This window comes from Montipora capricornis, chromosome 6, assembly GCF_036669925.1.
Source record: "Montipora capricornis isolate CH-2021 chromosome 6, ASM3666992v2, whole genome shotgun sequence".
Classification (NCBI taxonomy): Eukaryota; Metazoa; Cnidaria; class Anthozoa; order Scleractinia; family Acroporidae; genus Montipora; species Montipora capricornis.
In genome coordinates, this window is record NC_090888.1 from 24,286,174 (window position 1) to 24,299,670 (window position 13,497).

The 13,497-nt window shown below is 38.2% G+C and overlaps 1 protein-coding gene across 1 annotated transcript in view; it reads right to left on the reverse strand.

The window, feature by feature from the left end:
- Nucleotides 1-298: 298 nt before the first annotated feature.
- Nucleotides 299-13,497, reverse strand: part of LOC138051833 (AP-2 complex subunit mu-like) — a 21,336-nt gene continuing 8,137 nt past the window's right edge. Inside the window, exons 4-11 of the mRNA XM_068898120.1 lie at nt 11,687-11,822; nt 10,202-10,352; nt 8,305-8,356; nt 7,400-7,476; nt 5,573-5,708; nt 4,304-4,401; nt 2,930-3,041; nt 299-1,056 (exon numbers count right to left, since the gene is read on the reverse strand). Of these exons, the coding sequence (XP_068754221.1) occupies nt 922-1,056; nt 2,930-3,041; nt 4,304-4,401; nt 5,573-5,708; nt 7,400-7,476; nt 8,305-8,356; nt 10,202-10,352; nt 11,687-11,822 (897 nt within the window). The 3' untranslated portion in view covers nt 299-921. The remainder of the gene's footprint in view (nt 1,057-2,929; nt 3,042-4,303; nt 4,402-5,572; nt 5,709-7,399; nt 7,477-8,304; nt 8,357-10,201; nt 10,353-11,686; nt 11,823-13,497) is intronic.

Genomic DNA, 13,497 nt, shown 5'->3' on the forward strand with positions numbered 1-13,497 from the left:
CTCCAAAGTGTTGGGCGGTTAACGCTATCAAAGGCTTTGGTAAATTCAATAAAGTTGGCATATACTGAGGCTGACCACTTATTGCTCTGTTCTACAATCTGCCGAAGAGTGAAAATTTGGTCGGTACAACTTCTCCCTTTTAAGAAGGTAAGTTATGGTCAAAATAACTACACATTGTTTCAGAGGAATCGATACAACGTAAATAACTCCCTAAGAGGAGATGTGAGTACCAGTAAAATATCTAAACCCAGAGAGACTGAAGAAAATAATGCCGAACACAAACATTAATAGACCGATAAACAATTTTCATTCTTTTTAATGCATGCTTCCTAGGTAAGTACCTTTCAATAGAACTTACGTACTGTAAATCTTATTTTCCTTTCAATCGGTTTCCTGTTAGGTTTTACTTACGAATGGCCAACAACACACGCACAAAATCAAACAAGCCTTTTGAAAGTCGACTAAGACATAGAAAACTAAGTACAGGAAAACGCGTTTGAGCAACTTGCGTCCTCTCTTGTTTTTGATTCGTGTGAAAGGACCTAACATTTGGATAATTCTTAACATGTGTAGTCAAACCAAGTGCGAAACTGATTACGAAACTTAACAGAAAACAGCTAAAAGTTCAAGAAATCACAGCATGCAAGAAAACCTGACTTTCTAATATTTGTAGCTCAGTGAGCTGGCCTTTAAATGAAAGCGGGCTTGCCAGTGCCCTTGATAAAAAAATCTCCTCCTTAATTTTACATTTGAAGACGAGCTGACAATACAACACGATTCACGTGGAAGAAAAAAAAAAAAAAAAAGGAACGAGATCACTATCAACATACACTGCTTCGAACTGACCAAGAAACTAGGAAAACAAATGCAAAATGACTTATTGAAAGGAATCGGTTTCAACTGAATCCGAATTTATAACTCTCAGCATCTTGTCTCGTAGAGTCCTGATCTGGATATGTAGCGCACCCATTTGATTGTATCGTGATCACTGTAATTCAGTTTGGGCTCAAAAACCTTGAGGTAGCGGACCTTCAGACCAGAACATGCGAATGGCACCTGCCAAGAAAAATAAAGGAAATTGCAATACTCAGGGTGAATGCCCACCGTTTTTCCTGTGGTCAAAGATTCATTCGTAGGCTGTCAGGTGAGATTTTTGCTTATGCGCAATGGACCTTTTTAGCAACAAGTGCTGATAGTCCACTTCAGATCACATGACATTCTCAGAAGAAAAACAACCCTAAGCTACAATGAATGTACTTAGAACTGGGAAGTCGACAAATCATGGCTTTCTGGCTACTTCTGCGCAGCCTCAGAAATCTGAGTTGTTGCCAATGGTTAGGGACTTCCACTCTGATTGGCGTACAGAGTCTGGAATCAGCCAAAGTACGTTTTCCTCTGTGCTGACCAACAGAAACGGTTGACAATTTTCAGTGTGGCCCAGTGGTTAGGGCGCTTGCCTTGAGATCCGGAGACCCCGGGTTCAAGACCTGGTCAAACCACTCATTGAATTTGATCCTGGTAGTCCCTGGTTCAGCTTCCCAGCTGCACTTGTAAATAGCCAACTGGTTTGCCTCCGGCCAGTTGGGATTCTTAACAGTTGTTGTTCTTGTTCTGTTCTGTCGTTTCGTTGTGTTTCATTGGCCCTGAAAAGCCCCTATGGGGAGCGGTGAATTAAGTATGTATTGTATTGTATCAGAAACCCATAAGGGTTGAAACGTGTAACGCGCGTTCGCAGCTTCCGAATATTCAGTGCCAACTGATTGGTTGAATGTTTCAGTGCTAAATACCATATTTGGAAACCCCTCGCTGTTGTTGTTCCAAATATGGTACTTAGCAAATTGAATATTCAGAGAGGCTTGTTTCCCAGCACACAAGGGGCCGTTACACGTTTCAACCCTTATGGGTTTGTGATTGTATAATTAGTGCGTGGTAATGGAACATTGAGCTTATTTTCAGAGTCCCTGAGGTCATAAGCAGAGTCACGCCACGTAAACTTTGAATACACATACTCTGGAGCTAGGCCGTGCAGACACCTAAACATCATGGTGGCTTTATGAATTTCCGGCTGGCGTGCAAGATTTTTCACCCTAAAAACTCGAGTCGCTCAGTTGCATCAGCATCATAGTTAGAGAATGTCAACACACGGGCTGTTCTATTCTGCAATTTTTGCAGTTTGTCTCGTAGCGTTTTCCCACAGTTACCCCAAACAATGTCACAGTAATCAAAGTGAGGTTTCCTTAAGCTTGGTAAATGAGACGGTCGGCGAGGATGAGAGAATGACTACGATTTCTTCATTAGAGGCTTACTCTTGTTTCTTTTTTTTGGAATGACAATGAAATAAGCCCTGTTAACAAAATCGACATGACGGAATGGGGAATTCTGTCTAGGATTCCGCTTTGAAAACAAACCACGAATTTAAACCTTTGAATGACAAACAAATCTCGAGCTAAAGCTCAGGTGAAGTCCATTTTCAACCAACTGAGCCAACCGGTCAGCGGTCCAGTTTTTAGTACAATCGTAGGTACTTCATGTATCCATTATTATAGTGAATTAAGAATTATTAATAACGCCAAAATAAAGGGCAGAGTATAGATACAAATAAACTGTTACATTATTCAGTTTACATGACCTGTGGATTGAAGCACATTTGGCGTGATGTCACAACTAAGGATTTCACATTCAATTCAACACAATCCTCTAACCATCTCTTTACAGCCGAACAGCCACGACCGGCATTGGCACATTTTGATAGCTTCCCAAAGCTATTTTGCCCCATTGGCTTTTTCAACACGGTTTTCATAGCGTGATGAATCAGGGCGACCTTCTTTTTGATGAGAGGGTCATCTCCAGTGGCAAGTTAGTGTATTCAACGCACAGACCTACCCAACAACTGACTTACATTACTGTATGAACGACCTGTTGGGTTTACCTCAAAATTGAGAGATATTGGAGGTCGCGCCCATTTTTTGTTCTCTTTTGTGGCCATGAGGTCGATTTCAGCACTGATCTGAGACTCCTTCATTCCACCCATTCTTTTTATTCTGAAAAGGAGACAGGGTTATTTCGGAGACGGTACAGTGAAAACAAAGCAACAAAGAACAGTAACAAACTGAGAAATGCACGTGGAATAACTGACAACTCCTTATGGACAAAGGTGGTTTTCTGGTTTTCCAACTGATTAGTATTGTAGTTAATGAGCAAGTTCGCAGAAAACTGAGTTAACGTTAACATCACACATTGAATAGTCAAATTACAGTCTTATCCATATAAAGTAAATCAGGCGTATAAGAACCTAGTGGATGAAGAACCTACAGCCTGAATGAGCTATTTAGACACCCATTTTTATAAGAACCAGTTCAGCCTGAAATTTGGAAAACTTTCTTATTTGGTAGGAATGCAATAATTATGGAATGAGAAATAAGACTGAAGGCTTGCAAGTTATTTATACTGTTCCAGACAAATGTGTTACATGTTTAATAGTACTTCTAAAATCTAGTATTACTAACTTTTCAAACCACACCTATGTTATACATGTAACATCTGTATTTAAAACTTCACGACCTGCACCACTCAAGACTCTTAGAAAAAACAAGAACCTATTTAAGAACCAAAACAGGCTTATTTTGTCTTATGCAACAAGTATGTAAGAACCTATTCACCTTGAAATGGAAAATAGTAGGTTCTTATAAATGTACGCGGGATTTCACTGTATGAAGCAAGTGAATCCTTATTATTCCTTTAAGTTATAGCAACAAACAATAATGCTACTCCTTCCTCTGGTTCTCTCAAAATAAACTTGCGCAAACATGTTCTTGAGACGCAATGTTTGGGTTTACACACAAGACAGTCAACAACGACAACAACAACACAACTGAGGCATTACTTCAGGGGCACCCAACGTCAATTTTCGGAAAATATCTCTTCGGAGACGATTTGATATCTAGAATTTTCGGAATATTTGTTGTAAAATTCCTTGCTTGCGTGCCTGTCCTAGGATTTTCGAACATCTGAAAAATGGTATAATTGCCCATTTTTAACGGATTTTTACTCTAAAAAGGTCACCTAGAATTCTGGGAGCCTTTTTTCTGGCTAAAATGTTTGAAGAGGTAACTTTTGATCCCTATAATTTTCGGATCACTAGACTTTCAGCTAGGAATCCGAACAGATGAAAAATTGTTAGGGGATAAATACTAAAATACGTTTAACAATGCTATGTTTAAGTGGTTTTGAACTATATTCTCGTTGGGTGCCCCTGTTACTTGGTTCATGAAACGTGTTTCTGCTCATTTCTACAGCTACTTACTTCCACAGAATGGCATTCTCACTGGCTTTGTATTTAGCTTTTCCTTTCATACAAACAACTTGCACGCCTGCAGTAGTTGGTGGTGTAGGAATCTTTACCTGTTCAATCAGATTAATTCAACAAGCCTGGTGATACGTCTCGAAAAAACAAAAACTAAAGAAAAACGTTTCATATTTCTGAGTTCCCTGCATAGCTGGTGGGATATTTCATTGCGGGATTATTTAAACACGCGCGGGTAAATCAATGGTTGCTCCGTTGCGTTTTGGTCCATCGCTGCTTCGCCGCTTTGTAGCCGCGCACTCTCGCGATTGCAACAGGAGCTAACCACTGAAATTAGCCTTCGTCGCTGGCAGGATGTTCGGGAGCTTAAGCACGCATGTTTTTGAGACGCGGACGGCAACCGGAAGAGAACATTTTGCGTGCCAGGACAGTGGTGTCTCCCAGATTCTTATACTAATCATCTTTAATGGAGTAGAGATACTTAGCAAAGTACTGTAAATGTGGTTGTGTGAAGACAAGCTAAAAGCGAAAACAGCTGTCTTCCGGTTGCCGTCCGCATCTCAAAAAAGCGCATGCTTAAGTTCCGTATTTTATCGTGGGAGTAGCAATGAAAGAAAAGTGCGGGCTATAGACGAAAAAGAAAAATGATCCTGGACAATTTAAGCAATTGTCTCTTATGGACACCTGAAAAATTCAGATGGCTCCAACGGCATTTGAACCTCTGCGATGCGGGTGCAATGCTCTACCAACTGAAGCCACTCAGTTGGGAGCAGCTCAAAAATGAGATTGGCTTTTGGCATGAGAATGTTTTTCAAAGACCACATGACTTAAAATGTATGTTCCACAATTAAGTTATTTTAATAACTTAATTGTGGAACATACTTTAAAATCCTTTGCCTCATACACCTTATTCCAAAATGGCCACCATTTTAATAGTCTTTTGTTTGATTGCAAATTGGCCCTTTCGGCCGCGTTCAAGGTTAAATTAAGAAGCAAGAAAAGAATGCTAAAATGGCGGGACAGTATCAAAAATATGATAACACTCTACGTTCGTCCCTCCAAAATTTTGCATAAGTTTTGTTTCCAATTTTTCTCTTGGAAACATCAGTCCCAAATAGAGAAGATAAAAAATTTTGGAGGGACAAACAAAGAGTATTATGGTATTTGTGATATTGGCTAATAAGATTGCCAAGGCATTGCTGTGTACTGTCAGATTATTTTTAATACTCGTGACACGGTTAACTAAAAGCGATCATCAGAGAAATTCACCTCAATTTTCTGACCCAATATTGACTGTTTGAAGTTTGACTTGATTACTACTTTCACCTCCATCCGTGACCTCCCTACTTCTCTCACCAACGGAATAACTCTAAACGGCAAACTGATGTCCTTTGTAGTGCGGTACCTGATAAGTATGGGAAACCGTAAAAACCTATACGTTCTGATACCACTTATTACAAACCAACGGTTAGCGCTAACCAGGCTTCGAGCAACCGGCCCCATATATTTAACATACATTCTTTAGCACTGTAAAACCTCTTTACATGTGTGCTCGTCACTGACCAATCAGAAATGCGATATTCTGTTGAGTGTATAGTAAATGTAACTTCTATACAACATGAAATGGTAATAACAATAATAATAGTAATAAAAAAAATAAAAATAAAATAATAACATGGAATGCATAAAAAGTATCTGTTAAATGGACAAGAGACTAGTGAAGGTTTTAACGAGAGAAGAAGAATGAACACATAAAAGAATGGAAGGAGAAACCTCTATATGGTCAGTTCACTGGGCAAAACGAAGGAAAAAGGAGCACAGAAACCTGGATATGGTTGCGGAAAGGCACTTAAAGAGAGAAAGAGAGGCTCTAATAGTGGCCGCACAAAACCATGCGCGACAAACGAACCAGATTAAGACGAAGATCGACAAGACCCAGAGGTATGACAAGTGCAGAATGTGTAAGGAAACCACGGAGACGGTTAGCCACATACCGGTAGTTTGTGCATGCCCAAAATTAGCAAAGAAGGATTATAAAAGCAGGCAAGACACAGTTGCCAAGGCACTGCATTGGGACCTAAGCGGGAAAGCTAGATTCACATGAGGTGGAACATAGTATGAACATGTTTCCGAGCCGGTGCTGGAAAACCAGGGATACAAACTGACGTGGGACTTCAGTTTAAGGATGGAACACGAGATTCAAGCTAGGAGACCAGACCTTGTAATCCGAAACAAACACTGAAGAAAGACAATGTAATAAGGTCATTGATGTTGCAGTGCCAGAGGATAGAAGGGTGAGCGAGAAGGAAGATGAAGATAGAAAAGTATCACGACCGGGCTTGGGAAATCAGAAAAATGTGGGGAGTGCACATGAAGGTGGTGCTACTAATGATTGGAGCATTGGGGACAGTTCCACTAAGAATGAGTGAAAATCTGAAGCTCGTTGGGATGAGGACCTCCATCGAGCTCATCAAGAAGTCAGCATGGTTAGGAACAGGAAGGACTTATGAGAAAAATGGTTCCTTTGCAACTTGCCGTTGATCTTCAAGGAAGAAAAACCCCAACACTTATTTTTGTGGAAAAAATAGCAGAAATGACAAGAGTCAAAAAACAGAGAAAAATAACAGGAAAAAAATGGAAAAGAAGATATTTGTATGTAAAGTAATCAGCATATGGTCCACAAGCTTGAAATTTATTGTTACTTAAAGTTACCAGGCATTTGGTTCTACAGATGAAAACTAATAAATAATTTTACAGGGAATCATGCCACAACAGACAGCATTTTCTGGCTTTTTCAATGATAATTATTTTTATTATTCATTTATTTCTGTAATTTTTACCCATGAACTTTTAGATGGATATAAAGGACAAGAGGCTTTTGGGGACACTGATAAAAGGTTCCGAAAAGACCTCATATTGAAAACAGATGTTTCAAGGGCTTCCAGCAAAACAACAAAATGCCCAACATACACTTCCTACACTTCCCTGTTTTTGTTTTTTTGCACTCATTGAACCGACCAATAATCATTAACCACTCACATGTATAAACCATTTTTACTCCATAATAAACATTTTCACATAATTTGCCATCCTTACTTCATGAGTTCAAACTCTCCATCTGGTGGGATGAAACTAATGGCACGTTCTGTTTCAAATTTGCTAAGCTTTACACACTGCAAACAGAAAGTGAAGCGAAACGAAACAACATCAGGAAAAGACAATACTAGTTAGAAGCCAGGAACTTGTTTCCTGAAACTGCGATTTGCTCGCGTTAATTGGGAGAGCTGGTCACAATAATTTATATTGTCAAGGAAATAAACAGTAAAATAATCCCAAGGTTTGGGCCTTGAGAGGACTCTTTGCTGAAGATACATGATGTACATGAGGAATAAGGGCACCTGCAATACAGCCAGGGAATATAAGGAATATCAAATCTATTAGAGTATTTAGAGCAGTTTTCAATTGAGTGTCGAAAGTAATTAGCAAATTGCTTTGTTTTTGCATTACTTCACTCAGTGATTGGTTCAAAGTTCTCGTGCCACTTTTTCAACCAATCAGAAGTGAAACCAAAACCAATCCTGGCTCACGCATGCACATTTTCCTGCTATTTGTTTTGGCTACAAGTAATTACTTTGAGTTTTGATTGGTTTACTGGATTGTCTCCGCCCTTTTTGATTGGCCAAACTAATTACTTTCGTTTTGGTTTCACGATACTCAATTGAAACTCACTCTAAGAAGGAATTATACAATTTTTTTTAGATATGTACATTGTTTCAAATTAATTCTACATTTTCAGTTCCAGAATGTTATAGCTTGATTGATTTTTATCCTGTTATTTGTATTTGTATTTGTATTTTTTAAAACTTTTTAGAAGGCCCAGTGGAAGAATAACCTTGGCTAAACTGGTAGTATTTGTCATACGTTTGTAAACCTTCTTTAAATTAAGTTGTTACTGGTACATTACATTACACAAGTAAAACAATTTCACAGTATTCACTGACCTGATGGAAAGTACAATCATCAATTGCTATTCCTGACTTGCTCGTTGTATTTCTGAGAAATAAATTATGACAAATGTAATTCTCAAGAGAAAGAAACTTAATTAATCATCACAGGAAAAATGTCATCCTCTTCTTTTAAGTGCACCAAAAAGCATTTAATAATTATTGCTTTAGTACATGTACATGTAAATCTTACATTTTCATAGCTTAAGGACGTTCGCGCCAAAATCTTCCAACGGTGAGATTTTCTTCATTTCTCGCCTAGAGTTAGGTCATAAAGTACTTAATCCAAAAATATAAAAAAAATTGGGGGTCACCGACTTTGTTTCGGAGAAATGGCAGTGGAAAAATGCTTTAATTTCGATAAATCTGTCATAATAACGAAAGGTAGCCTCATCTGCTCATCCATCGAAAATCCTAAAAATAAACTGTTAGAGTGAAGGTTTCCGTGCATAGGTTTTTAGGGGTGGGATTTTAAGATAATTTTATGCTGCTAGGGATGTCGTAAACAGTAGAGTTCATCCTGGACGAGCGTTTTCGTAACCTCTATCCGTTGCAACCACTACCGGAATTCGATGGCACGAGGAAAGAAAATTAAAAAAAAAGATAACTTCTTACGGTGAGATTTTTTTCATTTTATCATATTTTGTAGATAGTAAGTAGAGTAAGTGATTCATGATTAAAAAAATAGGGGTCACCGATGATCCAAGGGAGTAAAAACCATGTGATTTTACGAAGCTCTTAAAAAACTTCGTTTGTCACGTTTTTGCGTGACCTGTCGGGGAATGACTGGAACCCAAGAAAGGATCGATCGTTAAAGGGATGAAAGGTTTTCACCCCAAAACAAAGCTTTCTCGAGCACAGCAACGAACTTTTAAGCAGTCATCATCTTCATTTGGTTAGTGTTTTGTATAATATTTCTCCATTGCCGTCATGCTCGTCTTCTGGAGTGTGGTTTTTGTGAAATTTAATCGTTTTTTCCACGCAGGTCCGCACTATTCAAGCCGACGAGGACGAAAATACTGCTCTATTTTCACGAAAGTAAAGGAAAAGAACTTCAAAAACATGCATTCATTTTGAACTTAAGTTCGTAGGCTAATAAAAACATTAAAAAAAGAAACAGCTCCATTAAATTTACACAACGGTTCGCCCTCGAATTTTCCAAACTTTCAGCCACTACTCGATCAGCAGCTACCATTTAAAGTGCTTTTCCATCCTCCCGCTCACTTCTCTTTAACGTTTCATGATGATTCGGAAATAAAGGTGCCATTCTTTTGCCGGCCTGGAATTTTTTCCCCGGCGTTTTTTGTCGCCATGTTATTTTAACTAATGCTTGAACAATATTTATGAAAGTCAAGTAGACTAGTGCACGACTGATAAAAACAACGCGAACATCAGTCGTGCAGTAGTCTACTTGACTTTCCTAAATATTTTTAATCAATTTTGACTGATCACGATCTTCTCTTATCCAATGCTGTGCAAGACTTATCGTCCACGGTTTCTGCAAAGGTTTTCAAACCTCAACTTCACTAATGCTCGAAGTAATGTGTGACATATTACAGTTGTGTTACCTGCGCAGTTACGTTGCGCACAAACAATTAGCGCGAACGTCCTTAATGACAGTAACAGTATTAAAATAAACTTAAGACTCACAAGGCATCCTTTTAAAGACATGTTTCGGTATGACTCATGCCATGGTCAGTTTACTGCGAGGTTGATTTCTTTACAGACCTTATCCATACATGAACATAATGATTTAATTAAGTTACAATAAAAAAATTTAAATACAAAACACTTTCAATTTGCGTGTGCGACAGAATGCTGACTCTTCATCAATACCAAAGAAAAGTTCTTGTTGTTCTGTTGTAACAATTATGCACTTGTAATAATTACTCACTTCTTTTGTGGGTCAAAAGAGGATTCTGCTGCTCCACTTTTTTGTTTCTCCACCACTAGTTTGTCATTCATTCCAAATTTACATTCAGGCATTCCCGACAGAAAGCTCTTCATCACAACTCTGCCTGACACATGGGCACTGAGAACTTGACCTTGAAATTAAACGTATTCAGTGAATATTAACCAATAAATGAAGACCAGGATATGCATTGACTGAAGCTGACAACACAAAATCATTATGTACGTTAACTATGTTGCATGGGTTATTAACATGTTCGAAACTCTGCTAATTTTTAGAGGACATCAGCTGGCGTATTACATCAGTAACCGTAGTAAGGACAGTCACACCATAGCCTGGTACTTCTTAAATGGTTATCATCACTTGATGCCATGTTAGTCCTCACAGATTGTTTTTTACTTGCTTTTGTTTTACAAAAAGTACAAAATTAACATACAACATTACATGTATGTTTTTTACATACACACCTGTACATAGCACGGTAACCGATGTTAGAAAATTATGCAAATTCCCGTGAAATTTGAAGCAACATGAGGAGATTTCTAACATCCAATTCTCAGTGAATGATACAATTTATTAATAACACAACTAAAAATATTTTAAAATTTTTGAAATCTACCTTTTTGCAGTGGAGTTATGGAGGTTTCAAATGAGTCAAAATCCCATACATGTATGTACATTCAGTGTAATTTAAGCCACGTTTGCCCCCCAACCAAGATGGCGTCAGAGCCCCCGATGAAAAACATGCCAGGAATCACAGGTACATGGGTATCATTATGTCATAATCATGCAGTGATGTTTTTGTCGCTCGCAGCACTGAACAGTGCCGCAAAACGCTGCATGAACACTGCTAACAAACGATACTCCTTGTCGTGTGATTTCCTTGAGGCGTTCCTACAGCTCTCATTGTAACTAATGCAGTGCTCATGCAGTCACAAATCGGCACTGTTGCAGCGCAATAAAAACAGCGTCCATGCAACCCTAAAGCAGTACCTCTTGCAGCGCTTAGAAGATGGTAATGCAGCGCTGCATTAATGTATTCTGTTTCGTACGGGCAGCTAAGTGCATAGTGTAGTCTTGCGTAAAACTTAAAGTGTGCAACAAATTCTTGGGAAGATACAATGTACATGTAGTTAGACCAGGAGATGAGGTGACGGAGAATTTCAGGGCATCATAAGGTTAAAAAAGACTCAGACTTTAAAATCAATATTTGAACAAATACCAGTACATTGTAGTTGATTACTCTGACACAAAATTGCAGTAATGAATGAATTCATCTTTCCAGGTTAAAAAAGTCACAGAATAACTTTACTCCAAGTCAATAAAGTATGTTTGTTTTTCAACTTCGCAAAATGGCAAAGTGAGTAACGCTGCAAAATTGTCAGATTGATTTACAGTAAGTGCACAGCACGGAGGATAAATAAAAGCTTAACCTTCACCTTAAGACCAAAACACCTACAAACACACCTTGTGGGGACATAAGCAGGTTAACAGATTCCAATACATCGAGAAAAAGTTCATTTCTTCTGTACTTGATCCCTTCTCTTCTCCATCCAATCTGTCCTGTTACTTGACTTGTGATCTGGGCTTGCTCCTCTCGTGTCTATAGAGTAAACAAAAATGGCTCAACTACATCTAAATAGTACAATAGTAGTTATTGTTTTATCCTTTTCTTTGGAGTTTTCTCAAAATAACTAGAACCTGTACATTGCAGGCAGGATTACAGCACTCATGGCAGATTTGTGACCTTTGTCTAACTACAGTATGGTGTTGTGTGACATTGATTTCAGAGTATCAGTTGCTATTGGAGTCATATATGTATGGCAATTTGCCTTGAAAATATAGAACACAAAACCAATCCCAGTTTTGATCACCTGTCCAATATTTTTTTGGCAAATCTCTTCATCCTTTTCTACCAATTCACTTGGAAGCAACAGTGGTGTGGACAAAGATATCAGGTTTTATCTTATACACACCTACATGTACATGTATGTGAAAAGGAACTGTAGACTACACAAACAATGTTTTGCAATCAAAACAACTACATTGTACTACTAAAAAGTAGCAGGGAAATGCACGTTTTAGCCTTTTCTCTCCCCTCTAGTCACTTCCAACCGAAATGCTTTTTCTTATCTGTTATTGGAAATTAATCACATTGTAAGTACAGCTGTACATGATAAATAATTGTGAAGTTTAAGACTTTGAACAGCACTCATACTCCGATGGTTTTGCCTTAAAACTTGTCAAGGAATTCCAAAAACTGTGGGTACAAAGGGATTGTTTAAAAAGGCCTCTAGCTACGGCTGTTAATTGCAAAGAGCTGCATTTTACTGTGCAAATAAAAGCTTACATGTAACTTACAGTACATACTGTAAAACTTACATTGTGGTGATCAGTCTTACTTAAGTTTTTCAAAGAGCAAACACTATGCATTTTTATTTGTATTTCATATATATATATATATATATATATATATAACCGAAAAAGTGGAAAGAAATCCTCATCTACTATAAAGTGCTCAATAGCAGAGCTAGAGCTATGAATAATTATACTCCAAGAGCTAGGTTATTTGAACATTTACTGCAACTCTGAGTTTCATGCTTCTTACGAAGCAATCATCAGGCAACTGCCAGAAATAACGGTTACAATCACAGAAATTTGAAATACAGAACAACGGATACGTACGTGACGTCTAGGCATGTCATTGCATCTTTACATTTTTTAACATGAATTTCCTAACATGTCTACAACACGATGACAGCTCATTTCTTTTGTTTAGACTTGCCATTTCCGGTTTACAAATGATAAAATACTTTTCCCACAGACACAAATTGCATCTCTTAGTTACATTGGAGTAAGAACTAGCTTGTTTTATCTTGCACCATTTGATGTTATACTTAGCGTTCTTGTCTTTAAGGCTCCATATGTACTTACTAAGTTCGGTAGCATGTTTGTAACGCTCGTTTCGGAATGAGCTTACATGGTTTCTATAACGCAATTTGAACGCAGTGTCACAGAGTCCAATGTATGTTTCCTTTGTGGTTTCTGTGGTGACCTCGGCCTGATAGATGACGCTTTCCACATTACAGTTACCATCCATGGGACACTCGTTAGGTTTCCTACAATTGCAGCTTTTCTTAGTTAGATTATTAGTGCGTGTGGGTTTACTAATTACGGCTTTGTTATGGTTGGTTATGATTGTTTTAATGTTGCCCATGCAGCTGTAGCTTAATTTGATGGTGTTACGGTTTAAAATTTTGTGAAGTGGGTTAGATTTG